The sequence below is a fragment of the Rattus norvegicus genome, chromosome 8, assembly GCF_021556685.1.
Source record: "Rattus norvegicus strain SHRSP/BbbUtx chromosome 8, alternate assembly SHRSP_T2T, whole genome shotgun sequence".
NCBI lineage: Eukaryota > Metazoa > Chordata > Mammalia > Rodentia > Muridae > Rattus > Rattus norvegicus.
The window spans coordinates 46,382,216-46,404,621 of NC_141541.1; the positions used below are offsets into that span (position 1 = coordinate 46,382,216).

The 22,406-nt window shown below is 37.3% G+C and overlaps 2 protein-coding genes across 4 annotated transcripts; both read left to right on the top strand.

Annotated features, from left to right (window-relative positions):
* Nucleotides 1–635: 635 nt before the first annotated feature.
* Or8b46b (olfactory receptor family 8 subfamily B member 46B) lies at nt 636–4,219 on the top strand. Of its 2 annotated transcripts, XM_087563255.1 has the most exons (2): nt 636–643; nt 3,286–4,219. In XM_087563255.1, the coding sequence occupies exons 1-2, from the start codon at nt 636–638 to the stop codon at nt 4,217–4,219; spliced, it is 942 nt and encodes a 313-aa protein (XP_087419381.1). The 2 variants fall into 2 exon arrangements, with proteins under 2 accessions (XP_087419381.1, NP_001001020.1); NM_001001020.1 differs by lacking the exon at nt 636–643 and having other exon boundaries at nt 3,287–4,219.
* Nucleotides 4,220–15,722: 11,503 nt separating this feature from the next.
* Nucleotides 15,723–22,187, top strand: Or8b49 (olfactory receptor family 8 subfamily B member 49). Of its 2 annotated transcripts, XM_087563239.1 has the most exons (2): nt 15,723–15,731; nt 21,249–22,187. In XM_087563239.1, exons 1-2 carry the CDS (start codon nt 15,723–15,725, stop codon nt 22,185–22,187), a joined length of 948 nt encoding a protein of 315 aa, XP_087419365.1. The 2 variants fall into 2 exon arrangements, with proteins under 2 accessions (XP_087419365.1, NP_001000806.1); NM_001000806.1 differs by lacking the exon at nt 15,723–15,731 and having other exon boundaries at nt 21,255–22,187.
* Nucleotides 22,188–22,406: the final 219 nt, after the last annotated feature.

The following is a 22,406-nucleotide window of genomic DNA, read 5'->3' on the forward strand; positions in this document are numbered from 1 at the left end:
ATTGGAACAGGGAAATTTCCTAAAAAGAACGCCAATGACTCAATCTCTAAGACCATGAATTGATAAGTGGGATCTCATGAAACTGGAAAGCTTCTGTAAGCAAAGGACATAGTCAATTTGACAAATCAGCAACCTACAGACAGAGAAAAGTCTTCACTGACCCCACATCTGATAGACGGTGAATGTCCAAAATATATAAAGAATTCAAGAAGCTAAGCAAAGAGAGAGAGAGAGAGAGAGAGAGAGAGAGAGAGAGAGAGAGAGAGAGAGAGAGAGAGAGAATTCACACTAGAGGAACCTTGAATGGCTGAGCAGCACCTACAGAAATGTACAAAGTCCTTAGTCATCAAGGAAATGCAAATCAAAATAACCATGGACAACAGGTTTTGGAGAGGATGAGGGAAAAGAGGAATATTCCTCCATTGCTGGTGGGATTGCAAACTGATACAAGCACTCTGGAAATCAACTTGGAGGTTCCTCATAATATTGGAAATAGATCTACCTGAGTACCCAGCAATACCACTCTTGGGAATATACCCCAAATGTGTACCACTATGTACATAGCAGCCTTATTTGTGATAGCCAGAAGCTGGAAACAACCCAGATGTCCCTTGACAGAAGAATGGATACAGAATATGTTGTTGTTAACTTACACAATGGAGTACTGATCAGCTATTAAGAATGAGGATACCTTGAGTTTTACAGGCAATAGGATGGAACTAGGAAAAAATTATCCTGAATAAAATAACTCAGATTCAAAAGGACATGCATGGCCTGTACTCACTAAAAGGTGGATAATAACCAAAAATGAAAAAAAAAGAATATCCAAGATAGTTCACAAAACACATCAATGTGCATAAGCTGAAGTGGCCAAGTAAGGATACCTCAATCCCATTTGTGTGGGAGAAGAAAGCTATTACAAGTGGGGAGGGAGGGACGAAGGGACATAGGAGGGAAATGGGGTGGGGCAGGGGAAAGAGGCGAACATGAACAGGTATTAGGTGGGCTAAAAGGAATGAAGCCCTGAAGGCCAGCAGAAGGAATGGAAACAGGCAACCTTCGGAGGTAGAAGACTTGGAGGACCTTCTATAATGTACCAGAGACTTGTGAGGTGAAAGACTCTTAGGACTCAAAGGGATCAGTGTACCCCAGACAAAATACACAAGCATTTGGCATATTGTAGACCCCAGGTCCAGTAAAAAAACAGGGCATTAAAGTGAGGGCTCGGGTAGGTGTCCCACAGTCTAAACCCTGACCCATATTTCTTCCTGTCAGAAAGATCATCTGTGATGGAAATGGAGAAGAGCCTGAGGAAAAGTAGGCCCAGTGACAGGCCCAAAATGGGATCCAGCTGAAGGCTCGGTACCAAGTCCTGACACTATTATTGAGGCTATGGAACGCTCATAAAAAGGAACCTACCTAATGCCTATCCCCAGAAAGACCACACAAGCAGCTGAAAGAGTCCAGTGCAGATATGTGCAACAGAAGCTGCTGACTCTTGCTGTTGAATTAAGGAAAAACCTGGAAGAAACTGAGGAGGGCCACCCTGTAGAAGTACTAGCGGTGTCAATCATCATGGAACTCTGAGGTCTCTCAGACACTGGATCATCAAGCAGGCAGCATACACCAATTTTTATGAGGATGCAAACACATATACAGTAGAGGTATGCCTGTTCTATGTTCAGTGAGATACACCTAACCCTCAGGAGACTGGAGGCCTTGGGGAATTTAGAGGTCTGCATGGGTCTAAGGTAGGGGACGTCTTCATAGAAACAGCAGGGTAACCATCAGTGGGTGGATCAAGAGGAAAATAAATAAATAAATAAATAAATAAATAAATAAATAAATAAATAAATCTGGAATGTTAAAGAGAGAGAGTTAGAGAGAGAGAGAGCGAGAGAGAGAGAGAGAGAGAGAGAGAGAGAGAGAGAGAGAGAGTGAGTCAAACAGACAAACAGGAAAACAAACAAGCAAAAAATATTCATGACAAAACCAAGAGGAACCAAAACTAAGATTTCCCTTAAGAGATGAGGTCAGTGGGAGTTCAATTTTGGCATAAGGACAAATGACATGTTAATCCCTAAAGAGAAGGTCATATCTTGCTCCCTAAGTTCATAAAGATATATCATGGGCCAGCAAGTTAAAAAAGTACCTCATTTCTGTTTCATAGCTGCAATCTGTGCTACAGGAAGAGTCTGAGGAATATTTTACTGTCAATTCACAGGTAAACCCAGTACAGTATAGAAGTAAAAAAATAAAATTATTTGGTGTCTCCTACAGTTTGAGTGATGATGAGAAAAACTCTTTATTCTTTTATATAGCTCATTAGAGGATTAAGGAATCACTCTTAACTTTATGATCTGTTTTTCATAAACATTTCCAAGCAATATGAGAAATTAGTTTTGTGTTTCAGATTCTTGACTTCAAAGAAACTTGACTTATGGGATGATATCATCCTTATCGAAAGAAGTTATTAAAAGACATATTTTCTCCCCACGATAAGTTTATAAAATGATTTCTACCATTTTCTGATTGATATAATCACATCATTTCTCCTTCCTCTTCCTAATTTCAAACATGTTTATATAAGAAACTATGTTTTCATTTATGTTTATGGCCTCCTTTTCACAAATATTCATACCATACATACATAGAAACACAGATACATATGCACAACTTTCTCAGTCTATGTTATTTTTAATGTATGTTTTGAAGTCTATGTTAATTTTAAATTATCTGTAAGAACTTTCTTGAGATATCTGCAAAAACTGATATAAATCATATAAGATTTATAACTTTCTTCGAAAAATTTATTCATTGTGAGATGCCAAAAATGAAGACAATAAACATATGATTCTTCCAACATAGAGCACCTTTTATGTGTTTGGTATGAATATAAGTTATACAGTGTGAGTAGACAAATGTAGGATGTAATCTGTTCAGACTCAAATGTATACATATATATATGTATATATATATATATATACACATTTGTGTGTGTGTGTGTGTGAGTATGTGTGTGTATGTGTACCAAAGCATTGTTTAGTATTGTTAAAATGTGGAACACTGAGATTCCAGAACTGAATCATATTTTATAACTGAATCAATTTAATCTTGATTAACGTTTCTTGTCTTAGTCTCTTATATACTCCAGAAAGCAGGAGAGTGATGTATAGGCCTTCCCAGGATATGTGTCATATGTATGGGAAAACATCAGTTGTAAATACTCTGTTCCACTTTACTTTCACTTTTCCCCTTTTATCTCCACAGATTCTACTACAGAAGAATGGTCCTCACAAATGGCTCTTTGGTAACTGAATTCGTTCTCTTGGGATTAACAGATAACCCTGACCTCCAAATACCCCTGTTCTTAGTTTTCCTAGTTATGTATATGATCACTGCCTTTGGGAACTTGACCCTAATCCTTCTAACTGTGCTGAACTCTCACCTTCACACCCCTATGTATTTTTTCCTCTTTAACTTGTCTTTCATAGACTTCTGCTATTCTTCTGTTTTTATACCCAAAATGCTGATGAACTTTGTTCTAAAGAAGAACATTATTAGTTTTGCAGGATGTATGACTCAACTCTACTTCTTCTGTTTTTTTGCCATCTCTGAATGCTATGCCTTGACAGCAATGGCCTATGATCGCTATGTGGCTATTTGCAATCCACTCATGTATAATGTTGCCATGTCCCCTAAAGTCTGTTCTTATCTTATGCTTGGTTCATATTTGATGGGATTCTCTGATGCCATGATCCATACTGGATGCATCTTGAGACTGACCTTCTGTGATGGGAACACCATCAACCACTACTTCTGTGATCTTCTGCCTTTGATGCAGCTCTCCTGCACAAGCACCTATGTAAACGAGGTAGAGATTTTCATTGTAGGGGGGAAAGATATCGCTGTACCCAGTATTATCATCTTTATGTCTTATGGCTTCATCCTCTCTAATATACTCCAAATAAAATCAAATGTGGGCAGATCTAAAGCCTTCAACACCTGCAGCTCCCATATAATTGCTGTTTCCCTGTTTTATGGTTCCTGTGCATTTATGTACCTAAAGCCCTCCTCAGCTGGATCTTTGAATGAGGGGAAAGTGTCTTCTGTCTTCTATACCATTGTGGTCCCCATGATGAACCCTTTAATCTACAGTTTGAGAAACAAAGATGTTAAACTTGCCCTGAGAAAAACTTTGAGCAGGAAAAAGTGTTAGTGATAAACTTATTATCTTTATGATAATTGTTTCAAATCCAATATTTTACCTGGGGTAGTCCCTGCTTCACTCTCTTAGTTTTTCATCATACTGAGGTAATTTCTCTTTTTAATTTCTTATGTTTGGCATAAGTTTTTGTTATTTCCACACAGTTGTCATGTGTAATTTCAGTATTTAAATGTATTGAAGTAGTCATTTTTAATTAAAGGCTTTGTAAAATTGCTATTCTAGAGTTTGTTCAAAAAATAGTCTGCCGATGATTAAATAAAATAAAAGTGTTTAGTCAGTATCATATTCAACAATGCTGTTTAATTATGTCTCTTTGAAATTCCTTTGTTTTGATTCAGTTGTTACTTTACAGATTATAATACAACTCAAAAACATTTTAGTCACATTTACCATAATAATATTGTGAATATATATATATATGTATATTTATATATGTATATCTGTGTGTGTGATGATCGACATTAGAGAGTTTAATATGATTAGAGAACCTTAGTGTAAAAATGCTCATTAAAAATGTTCAGAGTAATCTATTAATCTTGATATCATGTCTTTCACTTTTTAATATAGACTCAATCTACAGCATTTTAAAAACATTACCTCACTAGACAATATTGGGATAACCAGTCTCTTTTGGAATTTGACTGGGAATTCTTCCTCCATATAATGCTATTACAAACAGCATTTCTTAGTTTTCTCTTCTTGGTCATACTCTTTTTTGGGTAGAAAACAAGATGATATCCCTCTTTTTTGCATAGGAGAATACATACTTTGCTGGTGCAGCTGGGAAAAGATTGGCTGCAATTTGGTCCTGATATTTCTTACTAAAAGAAACTGCAATGTTTTCAGATTATTCTATTGCTCTTTTGACAATGTTTTCTGCTATGGTTCCTATGTGAATGACTGATTCACAGCTTCTCTTTGGTTCTTTTCATTGTCTTGATTTGCATGCTTAGGTTTTCTCTTTGCTATTTTGTTATCTTGGAGATGTGTTTCTGAGCTGTCTGGGTCTTCCCCTGATTTCTATATTTCACCTATCTGCATATTTGAAACCTCTATAAGGTCATGGATGTCTTTGTAATGAATGCCTTGGAATTTTTCATACCTATATATTTCTCTATTCTATACAATTCATTAAATAAATCTGAATAATATATTCTTCTTTCTGATTTTCTTTTCATATGTTTGTGAGATTCATCCAAACTTTATAATGAGTTTGTGCTTTATTACTACTTACAACTAAATATATTTTGAAGAATGGATGTATAACGTTTTGTTTCTCCACTCAGTAGTTAATATATACCTGATAAGTTTCTACAAGACATACCACATACTTTATTTGGTTTTGTTTTGTGGGAGTTTTTGGAAGATATTAATTTTATTTGTTTTAGGTTTCGCATCCTTTATTTCATTCATATTCTATTTGTTTGTTTTTGTCTCTGCTTGAGAAATAACATACAGTTGAATAGATAAAGAGGTGGGAGGATCTGGAAAGATTTGGGGAGTGGAAAATTATGAACATTATGCATATAAAAATTTAATAAAAGTACAAAAACCAGTGAGCATTTACTTATGAATTATAACCTAAATATACACATATTTATAAGAACTAAGGTTATTATATAGACATATGTTTTCAGTTCCACTTACTAACACTTAGAGGTGGACTTGTTAACATTGTGACTATTTCTAATTTTGTAAACTATTATCTTAGCCTATTAAAGGTTTCTGTTTCATTACATATCTCTTCCACTGTTTATGTTCATACACAACACACAGAAGATGTCAGACCACCTTCACTGCAATAAACTATTGTTATTGTCCTTCTTTCATATTACCCACCACAGGGGGTGAAGAAGTTTATAGGAAAATCAACACATGATGAAATGTGTATTCTGTGAGATTAGCAGCAATACATAAAATATTCTGCAGATATAATTTCAAATCAACTGAAGAACCCAATCCACTTCAGAAAATAGAGAGATCAAATACTCATGATACTGACCTGATCCCATGGTCTGTGGGACCTTTCAGGGTACCAGGGAAAGATTTCCCTAAACGTGATACTCATGGAAGCTGCTGCAGTAGGATCAGCAATTTTGAACTATTGAGAATGGGAAACTCGGGACTCCCACTGAAGACGTGCTGATGCATAGACTGAGAGGCACCGCAGCTGTCCTGTCCATGAATAAGTATGATTTTGGTGTGCCCAAGATCATCATAAGATAGAGTTCTTTCCAAGCATCTTCCCTGTGAGCTCTACTCATTGCTAGTTATAAAAGCTCTATCACCCACAAAAAGGATGATGAGGAATTGGAAAAACAATTTTTGAAAGGATTATTAATTGATTGGAAGGTATCATCAACTTCTAATCGTGAAACATACATTTTTCATTCAAGTTCTTAAGAATTAATTATGGGCAGATAAAATTGGCTAGGAGGAAAGATTTGTAAAAACAATTTCTGAGGTTTTTGATGTCAGTTTATGTATACTTGCTCGTCTGTTTTGTTTAGGAAATTTCAAAGAGTATATCATTATTCCTTTTATGGTAAATGGTCAAAGGAAAATCACAGGACTCTCACAAATTACTCATTTTTAATAGTGAAGATGACATCATGGAGCCGTTTGCATCAGACCATATCTCTGATGTGTGCAATGGCATTTTAAGAATATTGGAAAATCATTGTGCTTTTATAGAAAACTATGTAATTTCTTTTATATTTCACGACTGAAAAATCATCTGTTCTTTGGCTGCTTGCCCAGAAGTGAGATAGCTGGATCCCTTGGTAGACATAGCTTTAGTTTTGAGAAAACGTCTATTTTGCTGTTCTACTTCATTTCCCATGAGATGCATGGGACTAGATGAATACATTATTATTATATTTGACTGAGGCATGAAGTGTAAATGAATGAAGATGTTATACCTGTCTCTGGTTAACATGTGCACCATTATTTGTCATGAAGAGAATCTATACCTTTCTAGAAAACTAGTAACACTAAGCATTACTATATTTGAAGGAACTGTAGTGATTAAATATTGGTACTCCTTTCAAATTTAACAATTTCACTATAGCTTTGAATACTAAACAGGATGATATGTTCAAAATATAATTCAAAGGAAGTTTCAATGGAGACAACTTTTATGCTGACTACCTTTTACATAATTTTGATATAGGCTAGGGACATCTAGGAACAGGAAACCTCAGTTGAGAAAATGACTCCATAAAACTGGACCATGGAACATTTTTATGATTGATGATTGGTTGCCTAGCCCACTATGGGGAAATGCCACACATGGGCAGGTGATCTTGATTTCTATAACAAGTAGGGTGGGCAAGTCATGGAAGTAATGCTCTTAGTACTGTCCTTTTATGGCCTCTGCCAGGTAAATACAGGAGTTCCTGGACTAACTCCTTTTGATGATGGATCTTAAAGATTCAAGCTGAAGTAACCCGTTCCTTCTCAAGAGGCCTCTGTTCATGATGTTCTACTACAACAATAGAAACCTTAGCTAAAACACCATGCAGAAGTGGACAGCACTACTCCCAGAAAATCACATATGATTGGCAATTGTATGATACCTCGTGACTTGTGGTTGGATGTACAATAAAAAGCACTACTATTGATCTTAATTTACAACTAAGATTGGATATTAATATTCTATAGTTAAAGGAACCATGCACTTTAATCAAAGGACACTGAGAAATCAAGCTAAGTATGTGCTAGAAGCTTTTATGCTTTTGCTAGCTCTTGTGATGCTAGAGTATATCCTGCAGGATGCTGGTAGAGAAAAAGTTTTAACAATTTTACCCATCTGTGAACCCTGGAAGCTGGAATACCTTCCTGTAAGGCACAATGTGTCCATTATCTCAATAATAGCGTGACTGTTCAAAAAATAACCATTCATTACTTTTTTGAACTTTACTCAACAAGAGAGAACTCTATATGATACTGTGTATGATCCCTGATCAGCAGCCCATGGCAAAGGTAGGCCATAAGCCTTGTCACGGAATCTAATAATTTTGTTTTTCTAATGAGCAAGGGGTTTAATTGCATTTTAAAAAGTTGCCTATATCCAGAAATTAGATTCTCATAAACTTAGAATGTTTTACTTAGTAGTGGATAGCACAGTTAAGGCAGAGACCATAGTAGTGGTAAAAGTATTGAGAATCAGAAAGGGTTAAATGTTCTTTTCTATATACAACATCTATATCACTCCCAAGTCAGAAAACATCGTGGAAGAGAATGAAGAAAGCATGCAAGAGCCAAAAGATGGGGGAAGAGTGATGTGAATTTCTTTGAGAAAGGACATAACCCTTGCATTCATGAACTTATGGTAACTGTGGTACCCTACATAGGACTTGAACAAAATTGGCCCATATTCACTCAATCATGATAGCAGGGACATCATTAAGGTCAACCCATTCCTAATGAGTTATTGGCAGTTATTTCCTGTTAGAGAAGACATTGTTTCTTATTGTGAAATAGCCACTGATGTTTTCAATGTTCTAGTAAACAGAGCATACAGATAGTAATATGGTAATAGTGAAATTTTAATATTAAATAAATTCAATAAAAATTTAATTTCCTGCATATAAGTCTTGTTAAATTACCTATTTTCAAAATATTCATGCACACACAAAACACACTATGGAAATATTTCCACTGTCTATTCTAGTGGTCTTTCCCAAATACAAGGATATAACAGTAACCCTAGAGGGACTTAATGAATTGGTTTATTTTATAAATATGTTTATAAATGTTTTTCATAAATATTCATAGTGAAAATATATCTGTATCAAAGAATTTCAGTTACATAACTACATATTATTCATAACATTTTGTATTATATCTTATTACTTATTTTAGCATAAAAATAATGAGTTTGCCATTGTATACATAGATATAATTATAATTTGCTTATACTTACCTACACTACATTTTGTTCTGCCTTCTTGGTCACACTAAACATCGTCCTTTTGTGTTTTTGGATCATACAGAACCTGTAATGTTTATTTTTCTAAGTCTGCTTTATGTTTATTAACCTAAAAATCTGTTTTCTGAATTCTTCGAAGAACTCAAGTTTTTGTTTATGCTCATGTAAAATTTCAGTGTGTGTGTGTGTCTGTGTGTGTGTGTGTGTGTATGTGTGTGTGTGTGTGTGTGTGTGTGTGTGTGTAAAACCATCATGGAATACATTGAGAGAATAGTTCATTTTCACCCTTTGATCTACATTTTCATGCACAGATTTAGCGTGTTCTTGGTGGCCATTGTTGTCTCTCATCCTTTTTGAATACACCATTGTTCACTGAAACAAAATCTCTATGATAAGCTCTGGGCATCTTATCTAATTATTTCAATGGTGATCCCAAAAACTGAGTAGAAGGGTCCAAGTGGAGAAGCCAGTGATAGAGTGGTGTTGTAGATAATATGTGGGAGGAAATTTCATACTAATTTTCATGGATGCTACACAAATAGTATATAGGCCCTGCATTTGTTGTTCTATTGCTATAGAACATAAATATCTTAAGCACAATTTAAATAAATAACCCTACAGATGATAAAAGAGCTAGGAAGAATGATGCCATTGAGGTGTGTGTATGTATGTGTGTAAATGAGAGAGAGAGAGAGAGAGAGAGAGAGAGAGAGAGAGAGAGAGAGAGAGAGAGAAACAGAGAGATAACAAGGCCATGAACTTAAGGGATATAGGAAGGGAAAGGGTGGGGTGGAAGTAATGTAGAAAGATAAATAAATACTAACATGAAATTCCAAGTAAACATTAAAATAAATGCTTTTGAAACACTTATATATGTATACAATGTTTCCTGGTCATATCTGTTCCCACTCCTTGCTCCAGTTACTACTGGACACCTCACCCTCATCTCTCTCACATTCATTTATTTTTTAATATAAAACTTTGATGAATTGACAACTTCTCAGTATATAATGTCTTCATTGTTCCAACTCATATCTTTTGACCTAACATATAGTTTGTCAGATATAACTCTTCTTACTGATATTCTCATTACCTTTATGTTTATGTAGAATGTTTTTGCTCTAACCTTACTTTCATTCTATGTGTATCCCTAAGATTAAAGTGACCCTCATGCAGACAGAATAAATATGCATTTTGTTTTGCTTCATTGAGTCATCCCAAGTCTCTTATATAAGGACTAATTGATTATTTCCCTATATCCTCAATATTTTATTTTGTTGTCTTGTTACTCTTTCTCCACCTACTATCTTTTCTTAAAGATTGTTATGTTGTGGTAATATTTTAATTTTGGGGGATCATTCCACTTTTAATCTTTTCTATTTTTATTTTGGCAGTTCTTATAAATTTTCATTTTATGATTAGTATAAAGGTATATCATGTATGTCTTAATAAGAAAATGATTTAACTTTGGTCTTACGACTATCTAACTGTTAGATAATAGGTAAAAATGCTGAGATAGTAAAATGATTTCATTTAGTAAAAAATTGAACTCTTTCAAATTGCATGTGAGAAGTTATAAGATATGGGGACCTAAGGGCCTAAGATTATAGTATCTGATGACATTCTTTGCTTATATGGTAGTGGAAGCTAGTGGTTTGCCATTCAATCGATTTCAAAGTTTTTATCTATTAATCAATAACCTGATGTTAGTTCTGATCCAGCACTGGGCAAGGCATGTCTATAGGAGGGTAAGGCCAAAGCTAGCCCCAAATAATTTAATTAGCATCTGGGCTTGCAAATTTCATACCTTGCCTGTCATTGCAGTTGAACCAGGCAATTGAACTTTGAGAACACTTTTCTTCCAGGACTTATTTTTTAAAATGATGTATATTTTAAAAAAATTATTTCAGGGGAAAGAGACCTCACCGCCTGGTCAGGTGGGCACTCCTGAGGCTGCAGAGCGGAAGAGACGACCAACACTGCCCACCCCTGCCCACATCCCTGGCCCAAGAGGAAACTGTATAAGGCCTCTGGGCTCCCATGGGGGAGGCCCCAGGAGCGGCAGGACCCCTGCCTGAGACACCGCCGGAACCTGAAGGAAACAGACCGGATAAACAGTTCTCTGCACCCAAATCAAGTGGGAGGGAGAGCTAAACCTTCAGAGAGGCAGACAAGCCTGGGAAACCAGAAGAGACTGCTCTCTGCACACACATCTCGGACGCCAGAGGAAAACACCAAAGGCCATCTGGAACCCTGGTGCACTGAAGCTCTCGGAAGGGGCGGCGCATATCTTCCTGGTTGCTGCTGCCACAGAGAGCCCGTGGGCAGCACCCCACGAGCGAACTTGAGCCTCAGGACCACAGGTAAGACCAACTTTTCTGCTGCAAGAAAGCTGCCTGGTGAACTCAAGACACAGGCCCACAGGAACAGCTGAAGACCTGTAGAGAGGAAAAACTACACGCCCGAAAGCAGAACACTCTGTCCCCATAACTGACTGAAAGAGAGGAAAACAGGTCTACAGCACTCCTGACACACAGGCTTATAGGACAGTCTAGCCACTGTCAGAAATGGCAAAACAAAGTAACACTAGAGATAATCTGATGGCGAGAGGCAAGTGCAGGAACCCAAGAAACAGAAACCAAGACTACATGCCATCATCGGAGCCCAATTCTCCCACCAAAACAAACATGGAATATCCAAACACACCAGAAAAGCAAGATCTAGTTTCAAAATCATATTTGATCATGATGCTGGAGGACTTCAAGAAAGACGTGAAGAACTCCCTTAGGGAAACACAAGAAAACATTAATAAACAAGTAGAAGCCTACAGAGAGGAATCGCAAAAATCCCTGAAAGAATCGCAAAAATCCCTGAAAGAATTCCAGGAAAACACAATCAAACAGTTGAAGGAATTAAAAATGGAAATAGAAGCAATCAAGAAAGAACACATGGAAACAACCCTGGATATAGAAAACCAAAAGAAGAGACAAGGAGCTGTAGATACAAGCCTCACCAACAGAATACAAGAGATGGAAGAGAGAATCTCAGGAGCAGAAGATTCCATAGAAATCATTGACTCAACTGTCAAAGATAATGTAAAGCAGAAAAAGCTACTGGTCCAAAACATACAGGAAATCCAGGACTCAATGAGAAGATCAAACCTAAGGATAATAGGTATAAAAGAGAGTGAAGACTCCCAGCTCAAAGGACCAGTAAATATCTTCAACAAAATCATAGAAGAAAACTTCCCTAACCTAAAAAAGAGATACCCATAGACATACAAGAAGCCTACAGAACTCCAAATAGATTGGACCAGAAAAGAAACACCTCCCGTCACATAATAGTCAAAACACCAAACGCACAAAATAAAGAAAGAATATTAAAAGCAGTAAGGGAAAAAGTTCAAGTAACATATAAAGGCAGACCTATCAGAATCACACCAGACTTCTCGCCAGAAACTATAAAGGCCAGAAGATCCTGGACTGATGTCATACAGACCCTAAGAGAACACAAATGCCAGCCCAGGTTAATGTATCCTGCAAAACTCTCAATTAACATTGATGGAGAAACCAAGATATTCCATGACAAAACCAAATTTACACAATATCTTTCTACAAATCCAGCACTACAAAGGATAATAAATGGTAAAGCCCAACATAAGGAGGCAAGCTATACCCTAGAAGAAGCAAGAAACTAATTGTCTTGGCAACAAAACAAAAAGAATGAAAGCACACAAACATTACCTCACATCCAAATATGAATATAACGGGAAGCAGTAATCACTATTCCTTAATATCTCTCAACATCAATGGCCTCAACTCCCCAATAAAAAGAAATAGAATAACAAACTGGATACGCAACGAGGACCCTGCATTCTGCTGCCTACAGGAAACACACCTCAGAGACAAAGACAGACATTACCTCAGAGTGAAAGGCTGGAAAACAATTTTCCAAGCAAATGGTCAGAAGAAGCAAGCTGGAGTAGCCATTCTAATATGAAATAAAATCAATTTTCAACTAAAGGTCATCAAAAAAGATAAGGAAGGACACTTCATATTCATCAAAGGAAAAGTCCACCAAGATGAACTCTCAATCCTAAATATCTATGCCCCAAATACAAGGGCACCTACATATGTAAAAGAAACCTTACTAAAGCTCAAAACACACATTGCACCTCACACAATAATAGTGGGAGATTTCAACACCCCACTCTCATCAATGGACAGATCATGGAAACAGAAATTAAACAGAGATGTAGACAGACTAAGAGAAGTCATGAGACAAATGGACTTAACGGATATTTATAGAACATTCTATCCTAAAGCAAAAGGATATACCTTCTTCTCAGCTCCTCATGGTACTTTCTCCAAAATTGACCATATAATTGGTCAAAAAACGGGCCTCAACAGGTACAGAAAGATAGAAATAATCCCATGCGTGCTATCGGACCACCACGGCCTAAAACTGGTCGTCAATAACAATCAAGGAAGAATGCCCACATATACTTGGAAATTGAACAATGCTCTACTCAATGATAACCTGGTCAAGGAAGAAATAAAGAAAGAAATTAAATATTTTTTTAGAATTTAATGTAAATGAAGGTACAACATACCCAAACTTATGGGACACAATGAAAGCTGTGCTAAGAGGAAAACTCATAGCGCTGAGTGCCTGCAGAAAGAAACAGGAAAGAGCATATGTCAGCAGCTTGACAGCACACCTAAAAGCTCTAGAACAAAAAGAAGCAAATACACCCAGGAGGAATAGAAGGCAGGAAATAATCAAACTCAGAGCTGAAATCAACCAAGTAGAAACAAAAAGGACCATAGAAAGAATCAACAGAACCAAAAGTTGGTTCTTTGAGAAAATCAACAAGATAGATAAACCCTTAGCCAGACTAACGAGAGGACACAGAGAGTGTGTCCAAATTAATAAAATCAGAAATGAAAAGGGAGACATAACAACAGATTCAGAGGAAATTCAAAAAATCATCCGATCTTACTATAAAAACCTATATTCAACAAAACTTGAAAATCTTCAGGAAATGGACAATTTCCTAGACAGATACCAGGGACCGAAGTTAAATCAGGAACAGATAAACCAGTTAAACAACCCCATAACTCCTAAGGAAATAGAAGCAGTCATTAAAGGTCTCCCAACCAAAAAGAGCCCAGGTCCAGACTGGTTTAGTGCAGAATTCTATCAAACCTTCATAGAAGAACTCATACCAATATTATCCAAACTATTCCACAAAATTGAAACAGATGAATCACTACCGAATACCTTCTACAAAGCCACAATTACTCTTATACCTAAACCACACAAAGACACAACAAAGAAAGAGAACTTCAGATCAATTTCCCTTATGAATATCGACGCAAAAATACTCAACAAAATTCTGGCAAACCGAATCCAAGAGCACATCAAAACAATCATTCACCATGACCAAGTAGGCTTCATCCCAGGCATGCAGGGATGGTTTAATATACGGAAAACCATCAACGTGATCCATTATATAAACAAACTGAAAGAACAAAACCACATGATCATTTCATTAGACGCTGAGAAAGCATTTGACAAAATTCAACACCCCTTCATGATAAAAGTCCTGGAAAGAATAGGAATTCAAGGCCCATACCTGAACATAGTAAAAGCCATATACAGCAAACCAGTTGCTAACATTAAACTAAATGGAGAGAAACTTGAAGCAATCCCACTAAAATCAGGGACTAGACAAGGCTGCCCACTCTCTCCCTACTTATTCAATATAGTTCTTGAAGTTCTAGCCAGAGCAATCAGACAACAAAAGGAGGTCAAGGGGATACAGATCGGAAAAGAAGAAGTCAAAATATAACTATTTGCAGATGATATGATAGTATATTTAAGTGATCCCAAAAGTTCCACCAGAGAACTACTAAAGCTGATAAACAACTTCAGCAAAGTGGCTGGGTATAAAATTAACTCAAATAAATCAGTTGCCTTCCTCTATACAAAAGAGAAACAAGCCGAGAAAGAAATTAGGGAAACAACACCCTTCATAATAGACCCAAATAATATAAAGTACCTTGGTGTGACTTTAACAAAGCAAGTAAAAGATCTGTACAATAAGAACCTCAAGACACTGAAGAAGGAAATTGAAGAAGACCTCAGAAGATGGAAAGATCTCCCATGCTCATGGATTGGCAGGATTAATATAGTAAAAATGGCCATTTTACCAAAAGCAATCTACAGATTCAATGCAATCCCCATCAAAATACCAATCCAATTCTTTAAAGAGTTAGACAGAACAATTTGCAAATTCATCTGGAATAACAAAAAACCCAGGATAGCTAAAGCTATCCTCAACAATAAAAGGACTTCAGGGGGAATCACTATCCCTGAACTCAAGCAGTATTACAGAGCAATAGTGATAAAAACTGCATGGTATTGGTACAGAGACAGACAGATAGACCAATGGAATAGAATTGAAGACCCAGAAATGAACCCACACACCTATGGTCACTTGATTTTTGACAAAGGAGCCAAAACCATCCAATGGAAAAAAGATAGCATTTTCAGCAAATGGTGCTGGTTCAACTGGAGGTCAACATGTAGAAGAATGCAGATCGATCCATGCTTATCACCCTGTACAAAGCTTAAGTCAAAGTGGATCAAGGACCTCCACATCAAACCAGACACACTCAAACTAATAGAAGAAAAACTAGGGAAGCATCTGGAACACATGGGCACTGGAAAAAATTTCCTGAACAAAACACCAATGGCTTACGCTCTAAGATCAAGAATCGACAAATGGGATCTCATAAAACTGCAAAGCTTTTTGTAAGGCAAAGGACACTGTGGTTAGGACAAAACGGCAACCAACAGATTGGGAAAAGATCTTTACCAATCCTACAACAGATAGAGGCCTTATATCCAAAATATACAAAGAACTCAAGAAGTTAGACCGCAGGGAAACAAATAACCCTATTAAAAAATGGGGTTCAGAGCTAAACAAAGAATTCACAGCTGAGGAATGCCGAATGGCTGAGAAACACCTAAAGAAATGTTCAACATCTTTAGTCATAAGGGAAATGCAAATCAAAACAACCCTGAGATTTCACCTCACACCAGTGAGAATGGCTAAGATCAAAAACTCAGGTGACAGCAGATGCTGGCGAGGATGCGGAGAAAGAGGAACACTCCTCCATTGTTGGTGGGATTGCAAACTGGTACAACCATTCTGGAAATCAGTCTGGAGGATCCTCAGAAAATTGGACATTGAACTGCCTGAGGATCCAGCTATACCTCTCTTGGGCATATACCCAAAAGATGCCCCAACATATAAAAAAGACATGTGCTCCACTACGTTCATAGCAGCCTTATTTATAATAGCCAGAAGCTGGAAAGAACCCAGATGCCCTTCAACAGAGGAATGGATACAGAAAATGTGGTACATCTACACAATGGAATATTACTCAGCTATCAAAAACAACGACTTTATGAAATTCGTAGCAAATGGTTGGAACTGGAAAACATCATCCTGAGTGAGCTAACCCAATCACAGAAAGACATACATGGTATGCACTCATTGATAAGTGGCTATTAGCCCAAATGCTTGAATTACCCTAGATGCCTAGAACAAATGAAACTCAAGACGGATGATCAAAATGTGAATGCTTCACTCCTTCTTTAAAAGGGGAACAAGAATACCCTTGGCAGGGAAGAGAGGGGCAAAGATTAAAACAGAGACTGAAGGAACACCCATTCAGAGCCTGCCCCACATGTGGCCCATACATATATAGCCACCCAATTAGACAAGATGGATGAAGCAAAGAAGTACAGACCGACAGGAGCCGGATGTAGATCGCTCCTGAGAGACACAGCCAGAATACAGCAAATACAGAGGCGAATACCAGCAGCAAACCACTGAACTGAGAATAGGTCCCCTGTTGAAGGAATCAGAGAAAGAACTGGAAGAGCTTGAAGGGGCTCGAGACCCCATATGTACAACAATGCCAAGCAATCAGAGCTTCCAGGGACTAAGCCACTACCTAAAGACTATACATGGACTGACCCTGGACTCTGACCTCATAGGTAGCAATGCATATCCTAGTAAGAGCACCAGTGGAAGGGGAAGCCCTGGGTCCTGCTAAGACTGAACCCCCAGTGAACTAGACTGGTGGGGGGAGGGCGGCAGTGGGGGGAGGGTTGGGAGGGGAACACCCATAAGGAAGGGGAGGGGGGAGGGGGATGTTTGCCCAGAAACCAAAGAATTATTATTAAGTATTAAATAATTAAAAAAAAATTATTTCAGTCATTAGCCCTTAGTATTTATACAAGAATTATCACATGAATGTCTGGGAACAACAGAGTCTGCATCTAAGTCTAAGTCACTAAGAATAAATCCCTATCACTTACTGATAAAAAGATACTTCAGTCTGATGTGTTTTGTAGAGCTCAGTATGGTGCCGTGGGAGGGAGTACATCAGCAGGCCCATCGTATGACAGGTATTGGCCATAGGACAGGTCTAGTGTGGAATACTCTTTATTTGGGAACATCAGAAGGGGGGGAGGGTTGAGAAGCGATTAGGGGCAAAGAAGGAGGAAAGACAGAGAAGGGGGAGAGAGAGAGAGAGAGAGAGAGAGAGAGAGAGAGAGAGAGAGAGAGAGAGAGAGAGACTGAGAAAGAGAAGACAGGAGGCCAGCTAGGAGCATGAGTCCAGAGAGAGTCGAGAGGGAAGGGGAAAGAGGGAGATAAGAATCAGGGAGAGTGAATGGGGTCAGAGAATCAGAGAGTCAGAAAGTCAGAGAAGCTAAACAGTTCCTTTTATAGCAATCCAGGCCTATCTGGCTGTTGCTAGGTAACCAATGGAAGGTACTTAGAAGGACTGCTCCACTTTGGAGTACAGAAGGAATGCAGTTTCTTGCATTTCTGATTATCATTCATATTCTGTATGGTGCTCTCTGTCCCTCACTCATGTTAGAAAGTGTGCAGAATTCAAAATATCTTGATATTTCTGGTTAGTCAAGCTATGGATGCATGAGCTCCAGACATGATTTTGAGATTGTTAAGCGGGAAGACAGGTATAAGTAGCTTATCAGGAAGGTTGGTGGCCCAAGCTAAGCTTGAATAAAGACCCCCATGCAATTACATCAAGTTGTGATTTCTGGTGGTCTCTGGAGTTTTTACAGTCTGGGTGAGCCACAAAAATGCAAAATATTTATTAACTGGATTCTTTGCCAAAAAAATGACAAATTTTAATTTTGTATGTTTGATATTATTTGACTCAATTTTCATTTTTTGTTTTGCTTTTAACTGACTTTATGTTGCTGTGTCAAGGTTTCACTGTACAGTCTAGGCTATCATGTGAGTGACTAGGCTGACCATGCTTACTTGACAGCCACAGTCTTCCAGCTGTAACCCCTTGAGTGTTTACATTACAGTATTGGGCCACTTGACAGAATTTTAATATATTTTATCTAATATGCTCAAATGTTGCCAGAACAGGGTGAGCATGGGCAACCCCTAAAATATACTCAGGCAGCATGAGCGTGAAGTATCTGTGCACACAGGCACAGAGAAGAAAGTATCAAAGTAAACAAGTAGAGTGACTGTTAGATCAGATCTATGGGGCATTTTGAAAATAAAATAAACAGACAAATGTGGGGATGGAAATCATGTCTCATGTCCGGACAAACCACAAAGGCCAACACAGTCTCACAAGGAGAGGTTTATTGGGTTGGTGGAGACATGGGGGTTTGGTGAGATAGGGAGAAGGGAGAAAAATGGGAAGGGGGTAGGAAAGGTCTGCCTTTTATTTGAAATATGGTGTGACTGCTACCAGGCATGCAACGCTGGGAGCTGAACCAAAGGTATGCTGAGAATATATGGCTAACAGGTGTGCAGTTGACTTCACTGCTGGAGGCAAAAGCAGTTCCTGATATCAACAACAAATATATCTAGAAGCAGAATGTTTCCTTTAATCAGGGCTGTGGTCTCTGTGTGAGAGAAGAGACTGTGGGCACATGTCTTAGTGTTGAGGATGTTATACAGCAGGTGATGGAGGATTCTATTTACAGGTTAGTTCCCCAGCACTGTCAAAGTGTTAGATACAAAGAGAAGGAAGCTTCCTGAATCTGAAAAGTCCACAGGTGTCACCAGTGAAGTCAACTGTCCCAGTCCGTCTAAGGCTTTTGTCATTACCCCTTCAGGGACAATATCTGAGGTGTTTTTCCTTTGCCTTCCAGGAGATGTTCTAAGAATGTGTTCTAAACTATCGATCCGAATATTAATTATGTTAGAGGGCTAGGGAAGGCAGCTTAGTGGTTCAGAACTTGTCTAATCTACATGCATACATTCACGGAGCAATAACAAACAAAAAGTAAATGAGCAAAATAATCTTAAACCTAATTATGAGAAACACATGTAAGAATACTGTGTGTGTGTGTGTGTGTGTGTGTGTGTTATGACATGCTGTAAACATCTTTACTTCTAGTTTTAAGAAAGCCTGAGGGAAGACTCTGTGGAAAATTAACATTAAAAACATGGTGACAGACTGAGAAATAACCATAACAATAGTTTTCCCTAAAGAGAGAGGGAGTTGGAATCTGGGAGTTCAGCTTTAGCTCTAGCATGGAGAAGGAATAATCCCCCAAGAGGAGGGTATTCTTAAATGAAATTCTGCGTTCCCAAGGAAGTATACATGTGTAGGCATCTAAATAGCATCACCTCATCTCCTTTTTGTATCTGCTATGTGTTTCCTGGGAAGCAGCTAAAAATGATTCTGTGTTGCTTATGATGTTTAATATGCAATTAAAGCCACATAAAATGTCTAGTGTCTCGTTTTAGGAGGCAAATATGAAAGCTGTTTTCATGTTTTCTCTTTAGAGAATTATGACTATAATTATTACACATGAACATGATTCGAAAAGATGTCCAGAGCACACAAAAAAAATTAAGGACCCAGTTCTTTGGGGCCCGATGTTTTCTTTCCAAAGTAAGAGGAACAAATATTAATGAAAGGGACCAATAAGATTTCTCTCTTAAATAAGGTAAGTTCTAAAATGTATTCATACTGAAAGCTTAAATTTTCTTGAACACATTTACTGAGAAATAAATACTGTGTAGAGTGTTTATGATGTATAGTATCCTTTGTGAAATGACCCAGCATTGAGCCCCTTTCACATGTCTTTCCTCTATTTTAATACACACTTGTGTGTTTGTGTAAATATACCTATAATAAGATAATTTCAGATGGATTCTATTTTCAGTTCACCATTAATTGAATTTAATATGTTGCACATTAGATTTCAAAACTATTTTAATCTTGAAGATTGATTTTTCTTCCCTTGGGCCATTTTCTCTCCCATTAGTTCTAGCAACAGATATTATTTTGTCTGTTTACGTGAGTAGAATTGTTCTTTGATTTCACATAGATGATACAGTATTTCTTCTAAGGTTTTCTTTGTTTTTTGTTTTCATAGAGGCCTGGTTGTCAAACACAGTCCAAAAATCTATAACATTAAGAGCAAGTCTAAGGTTCAAGAGAATTAAACAGAAAAAATATCCTAGATAGATTAAGAGACATGTCAGAGTCACTATAAATGCAAACTGCAGTGTCTTATTCAATCAGCTGCATTTCTATAAAGAAGGCCAATTTCTCTAGATTTGTGAATTTTAGTGAAATCTCTCTATATTATATATACATATTAAAGAGTTGGTTTCTTTTGCTTAATATTGGAAATACTGCTCATTTTCCTATGTATGCTGAAGAGCAGTCTAGAGATAGGTCCCCAGCAGATTGCTAAAATTTTCCCTTGAATCAAGGAGAGACAGAAGTAACAAAGAAAGGATGAGAAGAAAGAAGGGCAATTAGCTCCTGTGCATCGAATTTGCCCTTTGCCTTTGAATTTTCGAGTAGTCAGATTAACAATATTAAGTCACTTTTCAAAGCTGTGGTATACTAGTGATGCTCTATAAGGTAATTAACCTCTAAATGCTAATTGAGGAAGACAATGATGTTTTGTATCATGGTAGAGAAAATGTGTTTCTAAATTCTTCTTTTCCTGAAATTTCACTTACGTTTCTGTCTCTACAGATTCTCTGAGAAAAGAATGGCTTTTGAAAATGGTTCTGTGGTAATTGAGTTCATTCTCTTAGGGATAACAGACCAACCTGAGCTCCAAATACCACTGTTCCTACTATTTTTCGTAGTATACATGATAACTGTATTGGGAAATTTGACCTTGATCATTCTAATTGTGCTAAATTCTCACCTCCACACTCCCATGTACTTTCTCTTGTTTAACTTGTCTTGCATTGATCTCTGTTATTCTTCGGTGATTACACCCAAAATGCTGATGAACTTTATACAAAAAAAGAATGTTATCTCCTACATGGGATGTATGACCCAGTTATACTTCTTTTGTTTTTTTGTCATTTCTGAGTGTTATGTGCTGACTTCAATGGCCTATGATCGCTATGTGGCAATCTGCAATCCACTATTGTATAATGTTACCTTGTCTTCTAAGGTATGTTTTTATCTGATGCTTGGTTCATATTTCATGGGATTTTCTGGTGCCATGATACACACTGGATGCATCCTGAGACTGACATTTTGTGATGGAAATACCATCAACCACTATTTCTGTGATCTCCTCCCTTTACTGCAAATTTCCTGCACCAGCACCTATGTCAATGAGATAGAGCTGTTCATTGTAGCAGGAAAAGACATAATTGTGCCCACTCTCATCATCTTTATCTCTTATGGTTTTATCCTCTTCAGCATTCTCAAAATAAAATCCACTGAAAGCAGGTCCAAAACCTTCAGCACCTGTAGTTCCCATATGCTTGCTGTTTCTCTGTTCTTTGGATCAGGTGCATTCATGTATCTCAAACCTACCTCAGCTCTATCTATCAATGATGGGAAATTCTCTTCTCTTTTTTATACCATTGTGGTTCCCATGATGAACCCTTTAATTTACAGTTTGAGGAACAAAGATGTTAAAGTGGCCTTGAGAAAAACTTTGAGCAGGAGAATATTTTGATCAGAAACTGGACTTCTCTGAGCCTATACTTAAACAATAAAGAGATTGTCTGCATTTGCTATAATTCTGACACTACTTCTTTATTTAATTATTCTATTTTGATATATATTATATGTATTATGTTTTGTTTAAATTTTTTCATATTAACTTTCTTTCTTCTCAATTTAAATTTGATGTCCGCTTTTCATCATTTTTAAATAGATTTTTTTTCTCACTGTG